Source organism: Anomaloglossus baeobatrachus, unplaced genomic scaffold (assembly GCF_048569485.1).
Source record: "Anomaloglossus baeobatrachus isolate aAnoBae1 unplaced genomic scaffold, aAnoBae1.hap1 Scaffold_2577, whole genome shotgun sequence".
Taxonomy (NCBI): Eukaryota; Metazoa; Chordata; class Amphibia; order Anura; family Aromobatidae; genus Anomaloglossus; species Anomaloglossus baeobatrachus.
In genome coordinates, this window is record NW_027442133.1 from 91,085 (window position 1) to 118,046 (window position 26,962).

At 49.3% G+C, this 26,962-nt stretch overlaps 2 protein-coding genes across 3 annotated transcripts in view; one reads left to right on the top strand and one right to left on the bottom strand.

The window, feature by feature from the left end:
* The window catches only part of LOC142263434 (uncharacterized), a 151,970-nt gene that overhangs the window by 56,329 nt on the left and 68,679 nt on the right, over positions 1-26,962 (bottom strand). The gene's annotated exons all lie outside the window — the stretch shown is intronic.
* On the top strand, positions 8,520-22,351 carry LOC142263435 (uncharacterized). 2 transcript variants are annotated; one of them, XM_075332216.1, is made up of 3 exons: positions 8,520-8,604; positions 15,269-15,377; positions 20,472-22,351. In XM_075332216.1, the coding sequence occupies exons 2-3, from the start codon at positions 15,317-15,319 to the stop codon at positions 21,527-21,529; spliced, it is 1,119 nt and encodes a 372-aa protein (XP_075188331.1). In that variant the 5' UTR covers positions 8,520-8,604; positions 15,269-15,316; the 3' UTR covers positions 21,530-22,351. The 2 variants fall into 2 exon arrangements, with proteins under 2 accessions (XP_075188331.1, XP_075188332.1); XM_075332217.1 differs by lacking the exon at positions 8,520-8,604 and adding an exon at positions 12,264-12,482.

Sequence of the window (26,962 nt, forward strand, 5' to 3'; positions counted from 1 at the left end):
GAGAGGCTGCATTATACATGGAGACCTGGAGAGGCTGCATTATAAATGGAGGCCTAGAGAGGCTGCATTATACATGGAGGCCTGGAGAGGCTGCATTATACATGGAGGCCTGGAGAGGCTGCATTATACATGGAGGTCTGGGGAGGCTGCACTATTATACCTGGAGAGGCTGGCTGCTACATTATACATGGGGGCCTGGAGAGGCTGGCTGCTATATTATACATGGAGGCCTGGGGAGGCTGGCTGTATTACTATACATGGAAACCTGGAGAAGCTGGATTCATTATTATACATAGAGGACTGGCGAGGCTGGCTGCATTATTATAGATGGAGGTCTGGGAAGGCAGGCTGCATTATTATACATGGAGGTCTGGGGAGGCTGGCTGCATTATTATACATGGAGGGCTGGCTGCATTATTATGCATGGAGGCCTGGGGAGGCTGGCTGCATTATTATACATGGAGGCCTGAGGAAGCTAGCTGCATTATTATACATGGAGGCCTGGGGAGGCTGGCTGCCATTTTATACATCGACGCCTGGGGAGGCTGGCTGTATTATACATGGAGGACTGGGGAGGCTGGATACATTATTATACATGGAGAACTGGGGAGGCTGGCTGCATTATTATAGATGGAGGTCTGGAGAGGATGGCTGCTATATTATACATGGAGGCCTGGCGAAGCTGGGTGCATTGTTATAAATGGAGGCCTGGAGAGGCTGGCTGCTACATTATACATGGAGGCCTGGAGAGGCTGGCTGCACTATTATACATGGAGGACTGGGGAGGCTGGCTGCATTATTAAATATGGAGGTCTGGGGGGGCTGTATAATACAAAATGATGGACACCTTATACATGGAATATAGGGGTGCATTATACATGGAGGAGTATGGGGCTGCATAATACAATATGACGTTTTATGGGGTTGCATTATAATATATATAGAGGACTATGGGGGCTACATTATAATATATGGAGGACTATGGAGCCTTCCTTATACATGGACTATGGGGGTGCATTATATAACATTGGGGACTAGGTTGTGCAGTATAATATATGGAGTACTATGGGGTGAATTATAATATATGGAGAACTATGAGAAATTCATTATAATAATTGGAAGGCTACTTTATACATGGAGGACTATGGGGGTGCATTATAATATATGGAGGACTATGTGGCGCAGTATTATATATTGAGTACTATGGGGTGCATTATAATGCATGGAGAACTATGGGAAATGCATTATAATACATGGAGGACTATGGAAGTGTATTCTAATATATGAAGGGTTATGTGGGACCCTTTATACTATTTGGAAGGCTATGTTGGGGCCATTATTGTATTTGGAGAACTATATACAAGGGGGGACAAAGATACAATCGGGATGGGAACGTTTTGTGCTGAGGGAAAAAGGCTCTTTCCCTCAGCACCCAGCTTTCCCATGCTCTGCTATACAACTTCTCTCAGCACCCAGGTTTCCCATGCTCTGATATGGGAAAGCTGGGTGCTGAGGGAAAGATGTATAGCAGAGCAAGGGGAAGCTGGGTGCCGAGGAGAAGATGGATATCAGAACATAGGAAAGCTGGGTGCTGATAAAGGGATTTCAGATCATGGGAAATCTGGGTGCTGTGGGTAAGAGCCAAGTGTCAGCATCATTATCCTGTACCCCGAGTGTCAGTGTATGTGGAGAGAGGGCCCAGGTCTGAACTTTGGACTTTGCATCAAACTCTAGTTATGCCACTGCTTACAGCCCCTCACCCCAGCCTCACATCCCATCCCCACAGCCCCTCACATCCCGTCCTCCCAGCCCCTCACATCCCATCCTCCCAGCCCCTCACATCCCATCCTCCCAGCCCCTCACATCCCATCCTCCCAGCCCCTCACATCCCATCCTCCCAGCCCCTCACATCCCATCCTCCCAGCCCCTCACATCCCATCCTCACAGCCCCTCACATCCCATCCTCACAGCCCCTCACATCCCATCCTCACAGCCCCTCACATCCCATCCTCACAGCCCCTCACATCCCATCCTCACAGCCCCTCACATCCCATCCTCACAGCCCCTCACATCCCATCCTCACAGCCCCTCACATCCCATCCTCACAGCCCCTCACATCCCATCCTCACAGCCCCTCACATCCCATCCTCACAGCCCCTCACATCCCATCCTCACAGCCCCTCACATCTCATCCTCACAGCCCCTCACATCTCATCCTCACATCCCATCCTCACAGCCCCTCACATCCCATCCTCACAGCCCCTCACATCCCATCCTCAAAGCCCCTCACATCCCATCCTCAAAGCCCCTCACATCCCATCCTCAAAGCCCCTCACATCCCATCCTCACAGCCCCTCACATCCCCTCCTCACATCCCCTCCTCACAGCCCCTCACATCCCCTCCTCACAGCCCCTCACATCCCCTCTTCACAGCCCCTCACATCCCCTCCTCACAGCCCCTCCTCACATCCCCTCCTCACAGCCCCTCACCACAGCTCCTCCTCACAGCCCCTCACCACAGCCCCTCTCCCCATCCGCACAGCCCCTCACATCCCATCCTCACAGCCCCTCACATCCCATCCTCACAGCCCCTCACGTCCCCTCCTCACAGCCCCTCGCGTCCCCTCCTCACAGCCCCTCGCGTCCCCTCACCACAGCCCCTCGCGTCCCCTCACCACAGCCCCTCGCGTCCCCTCACCACAGCCCCTCGCGTCCCCTCACCACAGCCCCTCGCGTCCCCTCACCACAGCCCCTCGCGTCCCCTCACCACAGCCCCTCGCGTCCCCTCACCACAGCCCCTCGCGTCCCCTCACCACAGCCCCTCGCGTCCCCTCACCACAGCCCCTCGCGTCCCCTCCTCACAGCCCCTCGCGTCCCCTCCTCACAGCCCCTCGCGTCCCATCCTCACAGCCCCTCGCGTCCCATCCTCACAGCCCCTCGCGTCCCATCCTCACAGCCCCTCGCGTCCCATCCTCACAGCCCCTCGCGTCCCATCCTCACAGCCCCTCGCGTCCCATCCTCACAGCCCCTCGCGTCCCATCCTCACAGCCCCTCGCGTCCCATCCTCACAGCCCCTCGCGTCCCATCCTCACAGCCCCTCGCGTCCCATCCTCACAGCCCCTCGCGTCCCATCCTCACAGCCCCTCGCGTCCCATCCTCACAGCCCCTCGCGTCCCATCCTCACAGCCCCTCGCGTCCCATCCTCACAGCCCCTCGCGTCCCATCCTCACAGCCCCTCGCGTCCCATCCTCACAGCCCCTCGCGTCCCATCCTCACAGCCCCTCGCGTCCCATCCTCACAGCCCCTCGCGTCCCATCCTCACAGCCCCTCGCGTCCCATCCTCACAGCCCCTCGCGTCCCATCCTCACAGCCCCTCGCGTCCCATCCTCACAGCCCCTCGCGTCCCATCCTCACAGCCCCTCGCGTCCCATCCTCACAGCCCCTCGCGTCCCATCCTCACAGCCCCTCGCGTCCCATCCTCACAGCCCCTCGCGTCCATCCTCACAGCCCCTCGCGTCCCATCCTCACAGCCCCTCGCGTCCCATCCTCACAGCCCCTCGCGTCCCATCCTCACAGCCCCTCGCGTCCCATCCTCACAGCCCCTCGCGTCCCATCCTCACAGCCCCTCGCGTCCCATCCTCACAGCCCCTCGCGTCCCATCCTCACAGCCCCTCGCGTCCCATCCTCACAGCCCCTCGCGTCCCATCCTCACAGCCCCTCGCGTCCCATCCTCACAGCCCCTCGCGTCCCATCCTCACAGCCCCTCGCGTCCCATCCTCACAGCCCCTCGCGTCCCATCCTCACAGCCCCTCGCGTCCCATCCTCACAGCCCCTCGCGTCCCATCCTCACAGCCCCTCGCGTCCCATCCTCACAGCCCCTCGCGTCCCATCCTCACAGCCCCTCGCGTCCCATCCTCACAGCCCCTCGCGTCCCATCCTCACAGCCCCTCGCGTCCCATCCTCACAGCCCCTCGCGTCCCATCCTCACAGCCCCTCGCGTCCCATCCTCACAGCCCCTCGCGTCCCATCCTCACAGCCCCTCGCGTCCCATCCTCACAGCCCCTCGCGTCCCATCCTCACAGCCCCTCGCGTCCCATCCTCACAGCCCCTCGCGTCCCATCCTCACAGCCCCTCGCGTCCCATCCTCACAGCCCCTCGCGTCCCATCCTCACAGCCCCTCGCGTCCCATCCTCACAGCCCCTCGCGTCCCATCCTCACAGCCCCTCGCGTCCCATCCTCACAGCCCCTCGCGTCCCATCCTCACAGCCCCTCGCGTCCCATCCTCACAGCCCCTCGCGTCCCATCCTCACAGCCCCTCACATCCCATCCTCACAAACCCTCACATCCCATACTCACAAACCCTCACATCCCATCCTCACAAACCCTCACATTCCATCCTCACATCCCCTCTCCCCATCCTCACAGCCCCTCACCACAGCCCCTCACATCCCATCCGCACAGCCCCTCACATCCCATCCGCAAAGCCCCTCACATCCCATCCTCACAGCCCCTCACATCCCATCCTCACAGCCCCTCACATCCCATCCTCACAGCCCCTCACATCCCATCCTCACAGCCCCTCACATCCCATCCTCACAGCCCCTCACATCCCATCTTCACAGCCCCTCACATCCCATCCTCACAGCCCCTCACATCCCATCCTCACAGCCCCTCACATCCCATCCTCACAGCCCCTCACATCCCATCCTCACAGCCCCTCACATCCCATCCTCACAGCCCCTCACATCCCATCCTCACAGCCCCTCACATCCCATCCTCACAGCCCCTCACAGCCCCTCACATCCCATCCTCACAGCCCCTCACATTTCATCCTCACAGCCCCTCACATCCCATCCTCAAAGCCCCTCACATCCCATCCTCACAGCCCCTCACATCCCATCCTCACAGCCCCTCACATCCCATCCCCTCACATCCCATCCCCTCACATCCCATCCCCTCACATCCCATCCCCTCACATCCCATCCCCACAGCCCCTCACATCCCATCCTCACAGCCCCTCACATCCCATCCTCACAGCCCCTCACATCCCATCCTCACAGCCCCTCACATCCCATCCTCACAGCCCCTCACATCCCATCCTCACAGCCCCTCACATCCCATCCTCACATACCCTCACATCCCATCCTCACAGCCCCTCACCACAGCCCCTCACCACAGCCCCTCACATCCCATCCTCACAGCCCCTCACATCCCATCCTCACAGCCCCTCACATCCCATCCTCACAGCCCCTCACATCCCATCCTCACAGCCCCTCACATCCCATCCTCACAGCCCATCACATCCCATCCTCACAGCCCATCACATCCCATCCTCACAGCCCCTCACATCCCATCCTCACAGCCCCTCACATTCCATCCTCACAGCCCATCCTCACAGCCCATCCTCACATTCCATCCTCACATTCCATCCTCACAGCCCATCCTCACAGCCCATCCTCACAGCCCATCCTCACAGCCCATCCTCACAGCCCATCCTCACAGCCCATCCTCACAGCCCATCCTCACAGCCCATCCTCAAAGCCCATCCTCACAGCCCCTCGCATCCCATCCTCACAGCCCCTCGCATCCCATCCTCACAGCCCCTCGCATCCCATCTTCACAGCCCCTCGCATTCCATCTTCACAAACCCTCACATTCCATCCTCACATCCCCTCTCCCCATCCTCACAGCCCCTCACCACAGCCCCTCACATCCCATCCGCACAGCCCCTCACATCCCATCCGCAAAGCCCCTCACATCCCATCCTCACAGCCCCTCACATCCCATCCTCACAGCCCCTCACATCCCATCCTCACAGCCCCTCACATCCCATCCTCACAGCCCCTCACATCCCATCCTCACAGCCCCTCACATCCCATCCTCACAGCCCCTCACATCCCATCCTCACAGCCCCTCACATCCCATCCTCACAGCCCCTCACATCCCATCCTCACAGCCCCTCACATCCCATCCTCACAGCCCCTCACATCCCATCCTCACATACCCTCACATCCCATCCTCACAGCCCCTCACCACAGCCCCTCACCACAGCCCCTCACCACAGCCCCTCACCACAGCCCCTCACATCCCATCCTCACAGCCCCTCACATCCCATCCTCACAGCCCCTCACATCCCATCCTCACAGCCCATCACATCCCATCCTCACAGCCCCTCACATCCCATCCTCACAGCCCCTCACATCCCATCCTCACAGCCCCTCACATTCCATCCTCACAGCCCATCCTCACAGCCCATCCTCACATTCCATCCTCACAGCCCATCCTCACAGCCCATCCTCACAGCCCATCCTCACAGCCCATCCTCACAGCCCATCCTCACAGCCCATCCTCACAGCCAATCCTCACATTCCATCCTCACAGCCCCTCGCATCCCATCCTCACAGCCCCTCGCATCCCATCCTCACAGCCCCTCGCATCCCATCCTCACAGCCCCTCGCATCCCATCCTCACAGCCCCTCGCATCCCATCCTCACAGCCCCTCGCATCCCATCCTCACAGCCCCTCGCATCCCATCCTCACAGCCCCTCGCATCCCATCCTCACAGCCCCTCGCATCCCATCCTCACAGCCCCTCGCATCCCATCCTCACAGCCCCTCGCATCCCATCCTCACAGCCCCTCGCATCCCATCCTCACAGCCCCTCCCATCCCATCCTCACAGCCCCTCGCATCCCATCCTCACAGCCCCTCCCATCCCATCCTCACAGCCCCTCACATCCCATCCTCACAGCCCCTCACATCCCATCCCCTCACATCCCATCCCCTCACATCCCATCCCCTCACATCCCATCCTCACAAACCCTCACATCCCATCCTCACAGCCCCTCACATCCCATCCTCACATTCCATCCTCACAACCCCTCACATTCCATCCTCACATCCCCTCACCACATCCCCTCACCACACCCCTCACCACAGCCCCTCACCCCATCCGCACAGCCCCTCACATCCCATCCTCACAGCCCCTCACATCCCATCCTCACATTCCATCCTCACAACCCCTCACATTCCATCCTCACATCCCCTCACCACATCCCCTCACCACACCCCTCACCACAGCCCCTCACCCCATCCGCACAGCCCCTCACATCCCATCCTCACAGCCCCTCACATCCCATCCTCACATCCCCTCACATCCCATCCTCACAGCCCCTCACATCCCATCCTCACAGCCCCTCACATCCCATCCTCACATCCCCTCCTCACATCCCATCCTCACATCCCCTCACATCCCATCCTCACATCCCCTCACATCACATCCTCACATCCCCTCACATCACATCCTCACATCCCCTCACATCACATCCTCACATCCCCTCAACATCCCCTCCTCACAGCCCCTCACATCCCATCCTCACAGCCCCTCACATCCCATCCTCACAGCCCCTCACATCCCATCCTCACAGCCCCTCACATCCCATCCTCACAGCCCCTCACATCCCATCCTCACAGCCCCTCACATCCCATCCTCACAGCCCCTCACATCCCATCCTCACAGCCCCTCACATCCCATCCTCACAGCCCCTCACATCCCATCCTCACAGCCCCTCACATCCCATCCTCACAGCCCCTCACATCCCATCCTCACAGCCCCTCACATCCCATCCTCACAGCCCCTCACCTTCCATCCTCACAGCCCCTCACATTTCATCCTCACAGCCCCTCACATCCCATCCTCACAGCCCCTCACATCCCCTCCTCACAGTCCCTCACATCCCATCCTCACAGCCCCTCATATCCCATCCTCACAGCCCCTCTCCCCATTCTCACATCCCAGCCTCACAGAGCCCTTCTCCTCAGCCTCACAGAGCCCTTCTGCTCAGCCTCACAGAGCCCTTCTGCTCAGCCTCACAGAGCCCTTCTCCTCAGCCTCACAGAGCCCTTCTCCTCAGCCTCACAGAGCCCTTCTCCTCAGCCTCACATAGCCCTTCTCCTCAGCCTCACAGAGCCCTTCTCCTCAGCCTCACAGAGCCCTTCTGCTCAGCCTCACAGAGCCCTTCTGCTCAGCCTCACAGAGCCCTTCTGCTCAGCCTCACAGAGCCCTTCTCCTCAGCCTCACAGAGCCCTTCTCCTCAGCCTCACAGAGCCCTTCTCCTCAGCCTCACAGAGCCCTTCTCCTCAGCCTCACAGAGCCCTTCTCCTCAGCCTCACAGAGCCCTTCTCCTCAGCCTCACACAGCCCTTCTCCTCAGCCTCACACAGCCCTTCTCCTCAGCCTCACACAGCCCTTCTCCTCAGCCTCACACAGCCCTTCTCCTCAGCCTCACACAGCCCTTCTCCTCAGCCTCACACAGCCCTTCTCCTCAGCCTCACACAGCCCTTCTCATCAGCCTCACACAGCCCTTCTCATCAGCCTCACACAGCCCTTCTCCTCAGCCTCACACAGCCCTTCCCCTCAACCCGCTCCTCTTCACTGTGATCTCAGTCTCCAGAGTCCATGTCCACATCACTGTTCTTCTTTGGACTCCGCCTACTTCCTGTGACGTCACCCCTCCCGGCGGCAGCTTCTCTACGAGACTATTCCAGAGCGGAAAGCAGCAGCAGCAGCAACACGTGACGAAGACGGGACACCGGAGAGAGATCAGGGTACAGGGCATACATGGGGTGCGGGCTGTATATGGGGGATACATGGGGTGCGGCTGTATATGGGGGATACATGGGGTGCGGCTGTATATGGGGGATACACGGGGTGCGGGCTGTTTATGGTGGTATATGGGGTGTGGGTTGTATATGGGGTGCGGGCTTTATATGGTGGTGTATGGGGTGTGGGTTGTATATGGTGTGAGGGCTTTATATGGTGGTGTATGGGGTGTGGGTTGTATATGGTGTGAGGGCTTTATATGGTGGTGTGTGGGCTGTATAGGGGGTATATGGGGTGCGGGCTTTATAGGGGGGTATATGGGGAGTGGGTTTTATATGGTGTGAGGACTTTATATGGTGGTGTATGGGGTGTGGGTTGTATATGGTGTGAGGGCTTTATATGGTGGTATATGGGGTGTGGGTTGTATATGGTGTGAGGGCTTTATATGGTGGTGTATGGGGTGTGGGTTGTATATGGTGTGAGGGCTTTATATGGTGGTGTGTGGGCTGTATAGGGGGTATATGGGGTGCGGGCTTTATAGGGGGGTATATGGGGAGTGGGTTTTATATGGTGTGAGGACTTTATATGGTGGTATATGGGGTGTGGTCTGTATAGGGGGGTATATGAGGTGCAGGCTGTATAGGGGGGTATATGGGGTGTGGGCTGTATAGGGGGGTCTATGGGGTGTGGGCTGTATATGGGGTGTGGGCTGTATAGGGGGGTATATGGGGTGTGGGCTGTATAGGGGGGTATATGGGGTGTGGGCTGTATATGGGGTGTGGGCTGTATAGGGGGGTATATGGGGTGTGGGCTGTATAGGGGGGTATATGGGGTGTGGGCTGTATAGGGGGGTATATGGGGTGTGGGCTGTATAGGGGGGTATATGGGGTGTGGGCTGTATAGGGGGGTATATGGGGTGTGGGCTGTATATGGGGTGTGGGCTCTATACGGGGGTGCAGACTGTTGTATTACATTTTTGTTTGGGTGGGAGGATCGGTGGCAAAATATCTCTTGGCTTCTTCCCTGATCTTTTCTGACCTTACCAATGCCCCTGACAGCCCCTATGGTAAATGTATTGGCTCTTGTCCACTTGCGATTTTCATGTGCGAGTGCGATCCGATAAAAAGTCGGATCGCACTCGCACCAGTGTTAAGCTATGAGACAGTGTCCTCGTGCTTAATTTTCTCCGGCACGAATCGTGCTTTCGGTGCAATCGCAGCATGCTGCGTTTTGCACCGAGTCTCGGCTCACGCGTGTGTAAAATCGGGGAGACAGATAACGGAGGAGATGGGAGAAAGTGCTCCCTCCATCTTCTCCGCTCCTGTGATGCGATCGCATTACAGTCGCATGACCCTCGGCTGACACCCGCAGCAGAGGGTCATTAGCATATTGTTTCCGATGCTGTCGCATCGGAAGCGGTGTGCAAGTGGACAAGAGCCCTAAGTGGTATATACGGTACTGGATCTCGGCTCTCACATCTCATATTGGTCTGCAAATATTTTAATATGTCATGTGCATCATGTTCAATTTATACAATAAAAAGGGACAGGAGTCATGGGAAGTGACATTGCATTGTAATAGGATTCCTGTGACTGTTATTTTCTTATTGTTAGACTTGAACTGACTCTGTTACCATGTTTGAAACAATAATAGTAGTGGCAATGTGCCAGAAACATTTTTCTTGCAAAAATACAAAATATTTTATTTATAGAGCAATGCGACATAGGAACACACAGAGAGTGAATATAGTGAATTAAAAACAATGCACACAAGCACAAAAACCAGGGCAGCAATGCATGTCGGGGCTACTTATATGTACAGATCTCAATTATATGGACAATATAATATGTGAGAGATCAAAAAAGTGGTCAAAGGTGGACAACTGCTTAATTATGTAATTATTGTAATAATCTCGATATAACAGGTTTGGCCACTAAGGGTCTCATATGGTTGAGACACCAATTGATTATGGGGTTAATGCAGGATAAAAACTGCAATGACAATTATAGTGACAATGCACCATGCGATATAGATTATATTAATATACCGTAGTGGTCTGAATGGTATCTTTATATCACTATAATGAGAACAGATAATATGAAAAACTGCCACTGATAATATATACACCAGTGTGTTTGTCTATAGTAGCAGTTAGACGTTATTACCAAGTTTGGCCACTAGAGGTCTCACATAGTTGAATCACCAATAATTACAGAGTTAATGCAGGGCACAGACTGCAATGATAGTTTGTAGTACATATATATCATACGTTGTAATTTAATGCTGATATGCCATATTAATCTAGATAGTATTTTTAAACATTATAGAAAAATAGCAGACATTGTAAAGACTTGCTATCAGCATTAACATATATGTCAGTATAATCCTATAAACATAGTACATACAGGCTGGTGTGCTACTACCAGAGCAGCCTTACATCACATTATATTATTAGAGAACCATGTCATAATGCAGTGATATATAGCAACAATAGATGAAGAGATTTGAAGCTGTATGCCTATTGCAAAATAAGCCGCTTCTGCAGGAAAGTGCCAGTCGCCCACCTGTTAGTAACCTAGCTATGCACGCTGCCCTGCACCTCAACACGTGTTTCGCTCTTGCTTCATCGGGAAGAGCGAAACACGTGTTGAGGTGCAGGGCAGCGTGCATAGCTAGGTTACTAACAGGTGGGCGACTGGCACTTTCCTGCAGAAGCGGCTTATTTTGCAATAGGCATACAGCTTCAAATCTCTTCATCTATTGTTGCTATATATCACTGCATTATGACATGGTTCTCTAATAATATAATGTGATGTAAGGCTGCTCTGGTAGTAGCACACCAGCCTGTATGTACTATGTTTATAGGATTATACTGACATATATGTTAATGCTGATAGCAAGTCTTTACAATGTCTGCTATTTTTCTATAATGTTTAAAAATACTATCTAGATTAATATGGCATATCAGCATTAAATTACAACGTATGATATATATGTACTACAAACTATCATTGCAGTCTGTGCCCTGCATTAACTCTGTAATTATTGGTGATTCAACTATGTGAGACCTCTAGTGGCCAAACTTGGTAATAACGTCTAACTGCTACTATAGACAAACACACTGGTGTATATATTATCAGTGGCAGTTTTTCATATTATCTGTTCTCATTATAGTGATATAAAGATACCATTCAGACCACTACGGTATATTAATATAATCTATATCGCATGGTGCATTGTCACTATAATTGTCATTGCAGTTTTTATCCTGCATTAACCCCATAATCAATTGGTGTCTCAACCATATGAGACCCTTAGTGGCCAAACCTGTTATATCGAGATTATTACAATAATTACATAATTAAGCAGTTGTCCACCTTTGACCACTTTTTTGATCTCTCACATATTATATTGTCCATATAATTGAGATCTGTACATATAAGTAGCCCCGACATGCATTGCTGCCCTGGTTTTTGTGCTTGTGTGCATTGTTTTTAATTCACTATATTCACTCTCTGTGTGTTCCTATGTCGCATTGCTCTATAAATAAAATATTTTGTATTTTTGCAAGAAAAATGTTTCTGGCACATTGCCACTACTATTATTGTTTCAAACATGGTAACAGAGTCAGTTCAAGTCTAACTATTGGTTATGGTGACTTCTGAAAAAACTTTATATAGATTTTGATATGGATCGATGTATTCTTTTGTGGTTAATATATTTTCTTATTGTGTCTGGGAATTAGATTTCCTTGAAGTTCCACATCACAATCCAGAGGTGCAGGGAGAACATCAACAGGAAAAGCCATAAAATGCAGTTATCCTGATCCCTCCCCTGGAGGCGACTTTACTGGATGGGGGATGAGCAACAAAGGATGGGACAGGTCTTTACAAACAAATGGAAGACTTATTTCTGCCTCCCTCCCCCATACCCCTACTCACAAGGATAGTGTGAGAAAACATGGACACACGGAGGGTGGTTGTAACCCAAAATGAAAACCAGTAGAAAAATCTAATACTGGTTGTCGGCCGTAGCACCCCTTGTGGGTAGGGACTGGAGTTGGATGCGAGACGAGTATGCAGTCCAGTATGGCAGATATGAGAGCGTCGCTACTGCCTGTTCCTGGGAGGACGTTGAACTGCATAGGGACTGGATTGACTCTCAGAGACGGCTCCGTTGTGCAAGGCCGGGCAGTGGCAGGAGGACAGGGAGCATCCACAATAATAACAGCTGAGGTGAACTTAGAGGAAATGCGGCTGTTGGTGTTTGATACTAATGAAGTGTACTATGAGATGTGCCCACTACTTCTCGTGTAAAGTTGCCTTCCAGAAACTGTGTAGTAAAGAACTGTTGTGTAAAGGCCACTTTACACAATGTGATATCGGTACCGATATCGCTAGTGTGGGTACCCGCCCCCATCTGTTGTGCGAAACGGGCAAATCGCTGCCCGTGGCGCACAACATCGCCCAGAGCAGTCACACATACTTACCTTCCCTGCGACGTCGCTGTGACCGGCGAACCGCCTCCTTTCTAAGGGGGGCGGTCCGTGCGACGTCACTGAACCGCCGCCCAATAGCAGCGGAGGGGCGGAGATGAGCGCGGTCGTAACATCCCGCCCACCTCCTTCCTTCCGCATTGTGGCCGGGAGGCAGGTAGGGGAGCTTCCTCGTTACTGCGGCGTCACACGCAGCGTTGTGTGCTTCCGCAGCAACGAAGAACAACTTCGTTACTGCTGCAGTAACGATAATCGAGAATGGACCCCCATGTCACCGATGTGCGATTTTGCACTTTTTTGCGACGATGCAAAATCGCTCATAGGTGTCACACGCAACGGCATCGCTAATGCGGCCGGATGTGCGTCACGAATTCCGTGACCCCAACGACTTAGCATTAGCGATGTCGTAGTGTGTAAAGCCCCCTTAAGGCTCAGCACACACGGCGAATAATACGGAGAGAGTGGAATGTGATAATCGCATTCCACTCGGACCAATATTACTCTATGGGGCCAGTGCAATTCTTACATCAGTTGGCAATGGAGGAGATGGGGAGATAAATCCCTCCCCTCTGCAGCACTGGCTCTCCCCTCTGCAGCTGTGGTCTGATCACACGATCGGACTACAGTCACATGACACTCAGCTCCCACTAGGGTGCGAGCGTGAGCCGAGTGTCATGCAAGGACTCTCAGTAATCACTGTGTGGCCTCAGCCTAAGGCCTAAGCCACACGGCGAGAAAATCGGTGCGAGTGGAGTGCGATAAAACATCGCATTCCCCTCGAACCAATTCTAACCTGTGTGTCAGCACACATGAGTGATTATTTTCTCAGCCATAATCGGACCAAGAAAACAATCGCAGCATGCTGCGATTGTAAGCAGAGACTCTTTCTCTCGCACCTATTCAAGTGAATGGGGCTAGAGAAAAATCGCACTTCACTCGCGGTACACCGGTGTATTGCCAGTGCAGTGCGAGAATGGCAATAGCCGACTACGGAGGAGAGAGGGATAGAAATCCCTCCCTCCCCTCCTGAGAGCCAGCCCGCCCCCGCAGCTGAGGTCTGCTCGCAGGGTCAGACCTCAGAGGTAGGCACACTCGTATGACACTCGGCTCCTGCTGTGCTGCCAGCACAAGCCGAGTCTCATGCGAGCATCGCAGTAGTGCCCCGTGTGGCCCCAGCCTAATAAGAACTCAGTCTCCGTTTCCTCCACGATCTGGTCCTGGCCTGCCCAAGACAGTGGCAAGAAGCGTCCCTCCTGAGAGGAATGAACAGCACCGCACCTCTCCACACACCCAGCCAGGACCACAACAGTTTTCCTCTGAAGTGGGGCCAGGTCGCCTATCGGAAGGAAGCCTTTGCCTGTGACTACCGCCTACTGGCCCCACTTCACATTATCACAGTAGGGGCTGGGGCACAGACAGCACTGGGAGATCATAGACATCACAAGAGCACACAGCACTGGGGGTGGCACACAGCACTGTGGGGGAAGGCATGTTCAGGATGGTGGGACGGGAGCCCAACATGTGCTAACCCTGCCCACAAAGTAAGTTCTCAGCGCGAGGACCTAAATGTTTGCCCACGCAGCGTTCATTAATGAATGCTGCGTGCGCATCCTCGCAGTGTACATGGGGATTTAAAGGGATGGCATCCAGCATATTGCGGCTGCCAGCCTGAGCGCTTCGGTCCCCAGCAATCTGCCTGGGGGCTACAGAAAAGGTCCCCACCCCTGGCTTAGACCATACTGAGCTGCAAATATAAATAAAAAAGGAACAGATCTGTCTAACAGCAAATTAATAGCACTTAAAAAAATGTTTCGGACACCATTAAACAAGATAATACTATATACCCAAAAACTACAACATTTCCAAACAAAACCATTCACATTTGATAAAAAAAAAAAATGTTAGGGTATCTGAAACGTCAAGACAAAATAATGAAAGACATCACTTTGTCGTAATGTGGTACATTTATCGGACCCTGCTCCAGAGACGCCTGCTTCTACCACTAGGTGCCGCTGTACTGACTCTCAGGGCAGCACTGGTGATATAGGAGGTGGTGATGTTTTTTGCAATTGGCGGCTCAGTTGCCACACGAGAGTCTAATAAAAGCATCCATCTAGAACATTCCAGAAGAGTTTTCCTTCTGTTTGTGACTTTTACATTTATTATTTTCACAGTTTTGAAATCGAGGCAAATATCCAAGAAAGATTCATCTTGAAGCCATAATGGAGAAAGGAGAAAGCGATGTGTGGGGAGATGAACAGCGCAAAGAGGAGGATCCTACAGGTAATCGCTTCGGCAAGGAGTAATGACTAGTGATGGCCGGACCCGCAGATACCCGGGATCGGCAGATGCAACCAGGTCTATAGGGACCTGAATCAGGCGCTTTAAAATGGTGATAGAAGAGATAGGGGGATTAGAGCAAGCACACTATACTTACCAGTCTCCCACATGGCTGTAACGCTACTTCCAGGGCCGCTCATTATCCTTCATACATATGCACTGCTTCCCTCGTCCACTGGTTGTCCCGGTGTTTGTGATTGGTTGCAGTCATACTGCGCCCCCACCCTGTGTGACCGCATGTCTGACTGTTTTCAATCACAGATGCTGTGTGAGTGCCTAGATTAGTGTAAAAATAAATATATAAAATTGGCTTAGGGTCCCCCCATATTAGGATACGTAGCACAGATAAAGCATACGGCTGCAGCACCCAGCTGTGTGCTTATCTTGGCTTTGTAACAAAATAAGAAGGACCGCATGCGGCTTTTTATAATTAAATAAATATTTTCTAAAAATCGGCATGCGGTCCCCCTCAATTTTGATATCCAGCCATGATATAGGCGACAGCTGGGAGCTGGTATTCTCAGGCTGGACCTCCAGCCTAAAAATAACAGTTTGCAGCCATCCAGGATTGTCGCATCCTTTCGAGGAGCAATCACAGCATCTTACCCAACTCATCCCAATTGCCCTGGTGTGGTGGCAATTAGGGTAATAAGGGTTTAATGACAGCTCAGCTGCTGCTAAGCCCTAGAGGCATCTATGTGACTCTCCTTCCCCCATTACTAATGTGTAAGTGAAAAGGAATAAACACAAAACACCAAAAAATCCTTTATTTGAAATAAAATACAAAAAATACACCCTCTTTCACAATTTATTAACCCCCAAAACACCCTGTTCTGAAGTAATCCACACAATATCCCACAAGAAACATGACCACACACTGTGGGCTTTAGGCAAAGACTGAGTTGCAACAATGAACAGTGACATCACTCAAATTATTTGCGGTCACAGCTGGAGGTTCCCACTGTATCTCAGTGCCGTTATACCTGATATAGCAAAATCCTGCTAGTTAGTTCACTTAAAAAAAAAAAAACAAAAAAAAACAACCTAAAACAAACAGTTTTAAGGTACCGTATTTTTCGGCCTATAAGACGCACTTTTTTTCCCCCCAAATGTTGGGGGAAAGTGGGGGGTGCATTTTATAGTCTGAATGTAGGGCTGTGGGGAATGAGGGTGGAGCGGGTCATCGGGGGCACGAGCAGGCTGTAGCAGCCTGCCATGACCATGTGGGCCCGCTCATTACATATGCATGCCCATCCCCCCGCCCATCTCAGCGCTGAAGCCGACGCTGACAGGTGGGCGGGGACGCGCGCATAGTAAAGAGCCGGTCCGCATGATCACCCCTGGCAACTACAGCCTGGAGTGATCATGTGTGGCTGTATTCACTGCTCCCCGCGCATCATTATCAGCGCGGGGTGCAGTGAATCAGTAAACTCACCCGTCACCGTTCCCCTACAGCTTCGTGATGTCTTCCTGTCTGTGCCGGTCACCTGATCTTTGTAGAGAGCGGTGAGCACAGCGATGACATCATCGCTGTGCGCGCCGCTAGTGTCCACACAGATCAGCTGACCGGCACAGACAGGAAGACATCGCGATGCTGCAGGGGAATGGCACCACACAAGTCAGCGACACTGCTGCTGTGACAGAAAGGAAGATGATCGATGTTGCAGGGAGTGAGGAAAGGTGATTATAAACGTTTATTTTTTTTTTCTCTGTGCCATAGGATACAGGCCATATACCAGGATGGGGGTATATTATGAGCAGGATGCTGGTATATGAGAACAATGGGGGCATATAGCAGGATGGGAGTATATGAGCAGGATGGCTGGGGGTATATGAGCAGGATGGATGCGGGTATATGAGCAGGATGCGGGTATAGGAGCAGGATGCGGGTATAGGAGCAGGATGGGGGTATAGGAGCAGTATCATATACAAGGCAGGAGGATCATTACCAGGATGGGGTACCTTAGTAGAGAATTTGGGGACATTACCTCCATAACAGTGTCAGCAGCAGATCTTCGTCCCATAACACTGTGTCATGACCACATTTTTTGTTTAAAATTTTATTTTCCTATTCTCCTCCTCTAAAACCAGGGTGCGTCTTATAGTCCGAAAAATACGGTAATTGCCTCATAGTTTGTCACGGCATGACTTCACCTGTTGTGCCTGGTCCAAGAATTCACCTTGCGAGCTGCTTAGCACAGGGAGAACACCAAAGTAACGCTACAATGCAGGGCCCTGGCGCTAGGGAGAGGGGAATGGGGTCACCTCCCAGCATTTACGTGAGGCTGATACCTGCACTCCCTAACGTCTCTAGACAAGTCCTTCCCTCCGCATGATGATCACGTGCTTAAGCTCTCCCTGACTCTGAAATCACCCTGACAAGTGAAGGCCAATAAGACGCTAGTCTTGTCACTGCAATTAGACAACATGAGGTAAGGCTGCTTTACACGCTGCGATCTCGCTAGCGAGATGGCTAGCGTGCTTACCCCGCCCCCATCGGTTGTGCGTCACGGGCAAATCGCTGCCCGTGGCGCGCAACATCGCTCGGACCCGTCACACATACTTACCTGCCTAGCAACGTCGCTGTGACCGGCAAACCACCTCCTTTCTAAGGACCTCCTTCACTAAGCGACCGCCCAATCAAAGCGGGGGGCGGAGATAAGCGGGACGAACATCCCGCTCACCTCCTTCCTCATTGCTGGCGGGACGCAGGTAAGGTAAGGTTCCTCATTCCTGCGGTGTCACAATAGCGATGTGTGCTGCCGCAGGAACGACGAACAACATCGTACCTGCAGTAGCAACGATAATTGGGAATAGGGGAGCATGTCAACGATTAGCGATTTTGAACGATTTTGCGACCTTTTCTGATCGCACGTAGGTGTCACACGCAATGACATCGCTAACGAGGCCGGATGTGCGTCACGAATTCCGTTACCCCAACGACATCGCTTTAGCGATGTCGCTGCGTGTAAAGCGGCCTGTAGGAAAGACAAACAGGAGGAAAGACACAACAAATAACCCTGCAGCCAGGAACTTCAGCTGCAACTGAAGTGACACCTCAGCTTTCTTCAGGAACTGGCTCCTTCCAAGTGGACAGTATAGGTATGAGCTATAGCCGACATAGGAAGGCGTGAGGAAGAAGATTTTTATAGCAGAAGGGAGTGGTTGCAGTTGAGATTACAAATACCTGTTAGATCACTGTAGCATACAAGTGAACCTTAACCTTTTCACTGCCTGAAGGAAATTAAATACACTCCAACTCTGCAAACGACAAGCAGACAGAAGCAGATCTGCGATCAACAACACACTGTGACCTTCTGATTCCAGATCCCCTCTGAGGTCACATCAGCTTGTGGCACACTCATGACATAGTCACAGCCAGGAGTAGATTATAACAGAAAGCAGAAAATTCCCTGCGTTTATCCATCCTTATGTGTGCTGCAATGCCATTGCTTCCTAATACATGAACATGTGGCTCCTCCACCCTGCACTGTGCAACTTGAGGTAGTCACCGAGGCGGTGCAAGGAGCTGTAACAGGCACTGCTCAGAGAGAGAGAGATGTCTGATACAAGGGGCTGCTGATAAGTCTTTGGCTTTGTGATCTTTTTTTTGTTTCCATGGCAACGAATGTTACATCACATGAAAGCCTTATGTGTGTAATATGTTTTCAAACTTTTGTGTTTGTTGCTTATGGCAACAGTGTTCTACGCACGCGGAGTTTACTGCGTTATTCACAGCAACTGAGAGCAGAGGAGTGGTAAAATTCTTGTTTCTGCAAAGGAAGTCCGCGAAGGATATTCATGGTGATATGTCGCAGACATTGGGGAATCAATGCGCTTCATATTCCACAGTTAAGAATTGGGTTGCCAAATTTAAAATGGGCCACTTCAGCACCAATGATGAGGAACGTCCTGCACAACTGAGAGTGGTTGTTGTTTTGGAGATCGTCGATGCTGTACTCAACCTCATACTGGAGAATCCAATTTCAGGTAAAGTTATAGCAGACATCATGGAGATTTCCCGTGAACATGTTTGTGTCACTCATTATCCATGACCATTTGAACATGAAGCTATTAAAAACTTCCTGGATCGACTGGTCACTATGGATGAGACCTGGATTTATTTGTATGACCCTGAAAACAAGGAGAAGTCAAGAGTGGAGGCACAGTGGTTCTCCTTGTCCAAAGAAGTTTAGGCTGCAAAAATCAGCCACTAAGGTGATGGCATCTGTGTTCTTGAATAAGGAGGGCGTGCTGCTAGTGGACAACCTTCAAAAGGTGTCCACCATCAATGCAAGGAATTACATTGGACTTTTGGACCAACTGAAAGCAGTTCTGAAGGCCGCAAGGCATGGCAAGCTGTCCAAAGGAATCTTGTTCCTGCAAGAGAACGCCTCCGCTCACACTGCACAAGCGACCACGGCAAAACTGACAGAGCTGGACTTCCAGCTGGTTAACCACCCACCTTATTCACCAGATCTAGCTCTCTCCGACTATCATCTGTTTCCAAACCTGAAGAAACACCTCAAGGTACCAAATTTCACACCATTTCTGATGCCACTGCTACGGATGCCTGGTTTGAGGCACAACCGAAATCCTTCTTTTTGCTAGGTTTCATCATCCTATCTCGTTTCTTTCTGGGTAAAGCAAAAGACTTATCAGCAGCCCCTCGTACAACGCTCTACTGTCCCTGAAGACTGAAAGTGACCGGCTGCAGGGAGAATATAACTGATGATATAACAAGTTTATTGAGGCTCATTAACTTTCATTTTGATGTATACTGATGGTTATTCTGTTCTCTTATGCAGTTTCATATTGCAGAACATTCTCTATTTACACAAAGGGATACGTTGCCAACAATGATTATTTTTACGCACGTATAAAATATTCGATCACTTTGATGAGTTATTAGTAATATTGTTACATACAATTTCTATGACATTTTCTACTTTCTTAAATTTGTAATTTTCATATTTAGATTACTTAAATTTTTAAGTTTATTTTGTTTAAAAATTAAATCCGTTTTCTTCTTGGCAGATGACTGTACCATCAGCTCCGAAGGACATCTGATATCTTCATATTGTAAAGCAGATGATTGTAGCAACACACAAGATACATATGAAGAGCATGGAAACATCTCAAATATACTCTCAGTCCATCAAAGGAAAGAACTATCTCCTCATCCACCACAGACTGTTAAGAAAAACAATAGTGTCAGAAATGTTAAAGATCAAAGAACGCACACAAGATTGAAAACAATTTCATGCTCAGAATGTGAGAAATGTTTTACAGATAAAAAGAAATTTGCTTATCATTGGAGAATTCACATAGGAGTGAAGGCATTTTCATGCTCAGAATGTGGGAAATGTTTTAATATCAAATCTAATCTTCTTAAACATGAGCAAATTCACACAGGGGAGAAGCCATTTTCATGCTCAGAATGTGGGAAATGTTTTATTAGAAAATCTCATCTTCATAGACATGAGAGAATTCACACAGGGGTGAAGCCATTTTCATGTTCAGAATGTGGGAAATGTTTTAATATCAAATCTAATCTTCTTAAACATAAGAGAATTCACACAGGGGAGAAGCCATTTTCATGCTCAGAATGTGGGAAATGTTTTACAGATAGATCATCTTTTGTTACACATGAGAGAATTCACATAGGGGAGAAGCCATTTTCATGTTCAGAATGTGGGAAATGTTTTAATAGCAAATCTCATCTTCTTACACATGAGAGATTTCACACAGGGGAGAAGCCATTTTCATGCTCAGAATGTGGGAAATGTTTTACAGATAAATCTTCTCTTCTTAGACATGAGAGAATTCACACAGGGGAGAAGCCATTTTCATGCTCAGAATGTGGGAAATGTTTTACAGAAAAATCTTCTCTTCTTAGACATGAGAGAATTCACACAGGGGAGAAGCCATTTTCATGCTCAGAATGTGGGAAATGTTTTACAGATAAATCTTCTCTTCTTAAACATGAGAGAATTCACACAGGGGAGAAGCCATTTTCATGCTCAGAATGTGGGAAATGTTTTAATATCAAACGTAACCTTCGTACACATGAGAAAATTCACACAGAAAAGTAATTTTCATGTTCAGAATGTGGGAAATGTTTTATTAGGAAATTACACCTCGTTAGACATCAAAGAACTCACACTGGGAAAAAGCTATTTTAAGCCCTTGGTGACTAAACAATTTTTTTTTTCTTTTTTTTCTGACAATGGTTTTTATTACCTGCCGTGTTCTATTTTATGTTAGTCATACATTTAAGTTTATATGTTTGACTGTTATGTTTAAACCAGGGGTGGTGAACCTTTTTACTGGCGGGGATTATTTGTAAATTTCTACTAACCTTCGACAGCAGCACAAAATTAGCAATGTGAAAATTACCCTCCTATATTTGATCAAGCAATTAATTAAAGGGAACCTATCAGGTACCATATGCCTTGTAACCTACAAGCAGGGTGATGTGTGGCCTAGAAACCCCTTCCTACCCATCCCTGTATTGTAATTTTGTGTAAAATTAATTTGTAAAAAAAAAGTTTTATAAGTTGCATGTTCCATATGTAAATGAGCAGAATGACTAGTCCCATGGGCATTGCTTCACCCCATCCTTTTTGCCCTCTTTCTGTGGTAACCTGCCCCTGTAGGCTTGATACCATGGATTTACATGAGCGACTTCACCATCAGCTCCTGAAAATCGTGCGCACTTCTTATTTGCGCAGCTTTCTTATTCAGGTGTACGCTTGGCGGATTCACAAGCGCACTGCGCGTGATCTGAAGCCTCCTGCGCTTCAGACCATGCACAAATAGAACAAACAGAGCAGTGTATATGGATTTCATCGAAGATGATATGCAACAACTTCAATAAACATATGCATAAAGGAGAAACAGAAGTCTTTTAATTTGCCTGAATAGCCCTTTACCCCATGATCACAAAATCACCAATCATACGCGCTAGTGCACATGAAAATTATTTTAATTGGTCAGACACAAGAAATAACAGGGGTATAGACAATCATAAAACATTAAGAAAAGGTTTTTAGACAAGGAGAGGCGAATAGATTCCCCATGTGGGGCCGCATGCAAAAGGTATAGAGGTATAGGAGACATACTAGCTCCCCACAATGGTACGTGCTGGACAAAAAGGTAAAATTCAATATACAGCCAGCTTACCCACAAAGGGGTGATACACTGGACAGAAACACAGTTTAAATATCAGTAAAACAGAGGGTGCATACATAATCCCCACAGCACAAGAACCAAGAAGGGGCTTACCAGAGTGGATGAGAACACATGCGGGCACACATGGGGAACAGTCCCAACACGTGTTTCGTGTAGTGACTTCCTCGGGGGACCGTGGACAACAAGGGGAGATGTGAGTATTATATCTGCAGCACCTGTCGCGGTTCCATGGGGCAGGGATGCACGGCACCGGTGTGGGCTGCTACTCCAGTGTCGCCTGGGCTAGGGAAACTCCCTTAGTGACGTCAATGTTACCCAGGGGACACTGAGAGGAGAGCCGCACCCACTGCGCATGCTCAATCCCGCAACCAGTGAGCGCGACTGCAGATGCCATGTCATATACTGGCAAGAGTAAGGGCAAGTCGTACAGTTTATACAAAACAGGCTAAGAGCATCATAAAAAATAGGAATAATTAACACTTCATTGTAGTTATAGTATCGCAGCAATAGCTGAGATTACACATATGAAGTAGATCACCATATCATAATATAAGTTAATAATACAACTGTAGAGTGATAGAATAAGTTCATATTCAGTGATGATCATATATAGAAGTTTTTTTTCCTTCTTTTCCTTTCTATTTTTCTCTCTTTTTTTACTGAGCAGTAGGACAATGGTTTTAGGTATGACATAGGGGTCATCAGGCAAGGACACAAAATAGGAAAGACGAGGTAAACTGAAAAAACAAATACAGGGGAAAAATTTTAATTTATAAAAGGAAAAAATAAAAATGATTAAAAAGACTCGAAAAAAGCGACCGACACATAGATCACACAACCAACATAGAGCCCATTAAAGCCAATAAATCGCAGAAGAGACATGCTGGATCATAAGAAAGACGCAAAAGTCTGTCTCTCATTCAATCCACTGGGTACCACTGTGTCGAGAAGAAAAATCCACTGAAAGTCCGCCCGTACCAACGCCTTATGAATATCCCCACCTCTAAGTCCAAGGTACACCCGGTCGATCCCCCTCACCTTAAAGCCTGAGGGGTCCGAACCGTGATTCAACCTGAAGTGGCGGGGAATAGTCTTTAGGGTATCAACATCCTCTGGTTTTGCCTGCTTGGCGGCAATAATATCCCTGATATGCTCCCTCGTCCGGACCCTAAGTTCACGACTTGTGAGTCCGACATATATTAAATTGCATTCACACATGGCGTAATAAATTACGCCCGTGCTGCTGCAAGAAATATAGTGTCGGATCTCGAACGTTTTCGATCCATTGGAGGAAGCAAAGAATGTCGCCCTGATAATGTTGCCATGACGGCACGTGAGGCATGAGCCACATGGAAAGGATCCACATCTGGAACGTCCAGTCGAGAATGGTAATTTATTTCGTGTCACATAGTGACTGTGGACCAACATATCGCACAGGCTCAGGCGCCGACGAGCCGTCATAAGAGGTCGCTCGGGTAGTATATCCCTCAAAACAGGTTCTGTTTTTAACACAGACCAATGTTTTGTGAGGATACCTCAAATGTGGTCCCACTGACGATTGAAGGAAGAGACAAAACGAACCCTCGGCTCAGCACGTCGTGTCTTGTCGGGGTTAAATCTCAACAGAAGTTGGTCTCGCAAGGCCGATTTGGCACGTCTATATGCCTTCTTAATGGATCTAGCACTGTAGCCTCTCTCTAAACCTGTCACGCATCTCACCGGCTCGATCCTCAAATACACTCTTGTCAGAACAAATCCGTTTCAAACGGATAAATTGTCCTGTAGGGATGGCATTAATAGTGGATCTCGGATGGCTGGAGGATGCGTGCAGCAGAGCATTCACAGAGGAGGTCTTCCGGTAGATATCAGTGGTCAGGAAACCCTGATCACCAATAGATATGCTAATATCCAAAAAGTAGACCTTAGCCAGATCAGCCTGGAATGGGAGATAGATGTTATAGGAGTTGGAGTTCAAGTGACGTACAAAGCTCTCAAGCTCCGAGGCGGCTCCCCCCCCCAGATGACAAAAATGTCATCGAAAAGCACAAACATGTATAAGGCCCTGTGCACACACTGCATTTTTTACTGCAGTTTTGCTGCCGAAAATGTTCATAAGCTTGCTGCAGTCCTTCCCCAGCAAAACCTATGTAAAAAAAAATGCTGTGCGCAGAGTGCGTTTTTTTTCACCTACAGCTTTTGCTGCAGGATTTCTGCAGGAAAAAGAATGTGCATGTCACTTCTTTTTCTGCAGATCCCTGTGGTTTTTGCCGTAGATAATGGTCAAAAAACGCAGGGAACAACCCGGGTACTGTGTGTGTATGTATGTGTATGTGTAGCTATAGAGATATAGATAGATAGATAGAGATAGATATAGAGATGTGTGTGTCTACCCATATCCTGTCCACCGCCATTAACTTGAGAACAGCGGCAGCTATAGGCATAGAAGTGGTGTCTAGGTATAGTAAAGTAGCCATGCGCTATGCAATGAAACCGCCTATAGCGCCACCTGGTGGAAAACAACGGAGTTACTATATTTATCTCGAAAACGAAATGAGAGAGAATAAAAGTGAAGTTAAAAATTGTCTTCATGAGGTATCGCTTCACATCCGCAGCCTTGTGAGTTTTACACGTTCTAATCATAGCATTTCTTTATGCAAGGTGTCGATTCGTATTGAATTGATGATGCCTACAACTTTGTAATTCACTTTTTTTCTCTATCTCATTCCGGTTTCGAGATAAAAATGCTAACTCCTATAGCTGCCACCGTTCTCAAGTTAATGGCGGTGGACAGGATATGGGTGGACACATATATATACACACACACATACTGTATATATATTGATATTATTGGGGGACACTTCCCTCTACAATCCCCCTGTTGTCAGTATTGTTGACCCGATAAAGTATCACATGAGAGAAGTGTAGGAACATATTTGTCTACTCAACTTTATTGTTGATGATGGAATGAAGTAAAATATTGCACTTAGGTATAAAGATATCACCCATCTCATCTCTTTCCTGTCGTTCACCGGAATCTACAGTCTCCATCCACAGAATACAGTCTGTCTTTCTGAATCTTCTGTTTTGCCGTTGCCGATATCTGCCTCTCCTAAATTAGTCTTCTTCCAAATTTTACTGGTCAGACTCTGGAGTGGCTGTACTTTAACAGTCCATAGGAGAGCTCACAACTTTTATACACCCCTTAACCTACCAGCATTTCTGTACTTTTACTGCACCTTGCTTCTACAGGGCTTTGGGTACATCTGGCATGATGGGACTTTCTTTGTGTCAAAATCTGTAGTCTCTTTGGCAGTAAGGGTTATTCAGCAGGTGCCCTGGACTGTTCAGTCATAGTCATAGTAGCCAGAATTTTCTTATATATATACAGTCATATGAAAAAGTTTGGACACCCCTATTAATGTTAACCTTTTTTCTTGATAACAATTTGGGTTTTTGCAACAGCTATTTCAGTTTCATATATCTAATAAATGATGGACTCAGTAATATTTCTGAATTGAAATGAGGTTTATTGTACTAACAGAAAATGTGCGATCTGCATTTAAACTAAATTTGACAGGTGCATAAGTATGGGCACCTCAACATAAAAGTGACATGAATATTTTGTAGAGCCTCCTTTTACAAAAATCACAGCCTCTAGTCGCTTTCTGTAGGTTTTAATGAGTTCCTGGATGAAGATATTTTTGACCATTCCTGTTTACAAAACAATTCCAGTTCAGTTAAGTTTGATGGTCGCCGAGCATGGACAGCCCGCTTCAAATCATCCCACAGATGTTCAATGATATTCAGGTCTGGGGACTGGGATGGCCATTCCAGAACATTGTAATTGTTCCTCTGCATGAATGCCTGAGTAGATTTGGAGCGGTGTTTTGGATCATTGTCTTGCTGAAATATCCATCCCCTGCGTAACTTCAACTTCGTCACTGATTCTTGCACATTATTGTCAAGAATCTGCTGATACTGCTGAGTTGAATCCATGCGACCCTCAACTTTAACAAGATTCCCGGTGCCGGCATTGGCCACACAGCCCCAAAGCATAATGGAACCTCCTCCAAATTTTACTGTGGGTAGCAAGTGCTTTTCTTGGAATGCCGTGTTTTTTTGCCTCCATGCATAACGCCTTTTTGTATGACCAAACCACTCAATCTTTGTTTCATCAGTCCACAGGACCTTCGTCCAAAATGTAACTGGCTTGTCCAAATGTGCTTTTGCATACCTCAGGCGACTCTGTTTGTGGCGTGCTTGCAGAAATGGCTTCTTTCGCATCACTCTCCCATACAGCTTCTCCTTGTGCAAAGTGCGCTGTATTGTTGACC